General features: G+C 40.7%; 1 protein-coding gene across 1 annotated transcript; it reads right to left on the bottom strand.

Annotated features, from left to right (window-relative positions):
• Positions 1–981, bottom strand: LOC107576551 (protein RD3-like). Its single transcript, XM_016262713.1, has one exon. It carries the CDS (start codon positions 862–864, stop codon positions 454–456), a length of 411 nt encoding a protein of 136 aa, XP_016118199.1. The 5' UTR covers positions 865–981; the 3' UTR covers positions 1–453.
• Positions 982–1038: the final 57 nt, after the last annotated feature.

Here is a 1038-nt window from a genome sequence, read left to right on the forward strand (position 1 = left end):
AAAAACCCCCCCCCCCCCTTTTATAAATTCCCCTTTTTTTGTATGTATGACCTGGTCATACTCTTGACATGTTTTGTGAGCTCAACGTGTGAAAATGCATACATTTGTCAAATATTCACATTTATATTTACATCCAAATATTCAAAATATTTAAGCACACATTAGAAAGTTAAAAAAAAAAAGACTAGGCTGTATGTGTTTTACATATGCCTATACAAGTGTTCTTTGGTTTAATTTAACAAATTAACAGTGTTTGTCTTACAATCTGAAAGCATAAGCTTTAGTCTTTCAGGATGTCTCCTAGAATCATATTTTTCTTCCCCTTCTCTTGTTCTTTGCCACCTTCTCTTTTCTTCCTCTTCCATTGCCAACTTACCTTGAAGGCTGCATTTCCTTCAAGCTTTTCAAATTCTTCTTTCCTCTGTCTTTCTGTGCATCTCGTCTTCCTCGTGTTCAGCGCTGGGCCGCCTGCTCAAGAGGAGTGATCTCTGGCATGCTGAGGCTCCGTCCCTTCCTGGTGCGCATGGCAGTTGTCTCCTGTTCGGCTGCTTCCTCTTCTTCATCAGACCACGTGTTTTCTTCTTGCAGGTTGTTGCGGGAACCACCGAAGCTTCCCTTTCCACGGTTCAGGGTGCGGAACTTGGATCGGAACGTGACGAAGGAGAGGCTCTTGCTGCGCTTTTGTTCCCAACGGTTCACCCCATCCTGAAGCTCTGCATCTCCCTGAAGCTCATCCAGGCAGTTTCTTAGGACCCCCCGGAACAGTTTGGGGACCTCGTGCACCTCAGGCTCAAACTCTGACACTAGTTTCCTGAAACTTTCAAACAAACAACAAATATTAATATCTTTAAAAAGGTATTGCATGACTCATCTCTGTATTGGTCAGTTCATAGGGTTATTTAAGCAAAACTAAAAGCATAAGAAACATGTTACTTGAAATAAAATAATCCTTGACAGAACTAAAAGAAAATATAAAGAAAAGAAAAACTTTCAGCTAGTTGCCAAGGAAACACTTCTCATTTTAATTTAGTTTAACTT

The sequence above is a fragment of the Sinocyclocheilus grahami genome, unplaced genomic scaffold, assembly GCF_001515645.1.
Source record: "Sinocyclocheilus grahami isolate Dianchi unplaced genomic scaffold, SAMN03320097.WGS_v1.1 scaffold3918.1, whole genome shotgun sequence".
Classification (NCBI taxonomy): domain Eukaryota; kingdom Metazoa; phylum Chordata; class Actinopteri; order Cypriniformes; family Cyprinidae; genus Sinocyclocheilus; species Sinocyclocheilus grahami.

Excerpts from the sequence above, each read along its gene's own strand:
- LOC107576551 (XM_016262713.1), bottom strand. The coding sequence starts at position 864 with ATGCAATACCTTTTTAAAGATATTAATATTTGTTGTTTGTTTGAAAGT.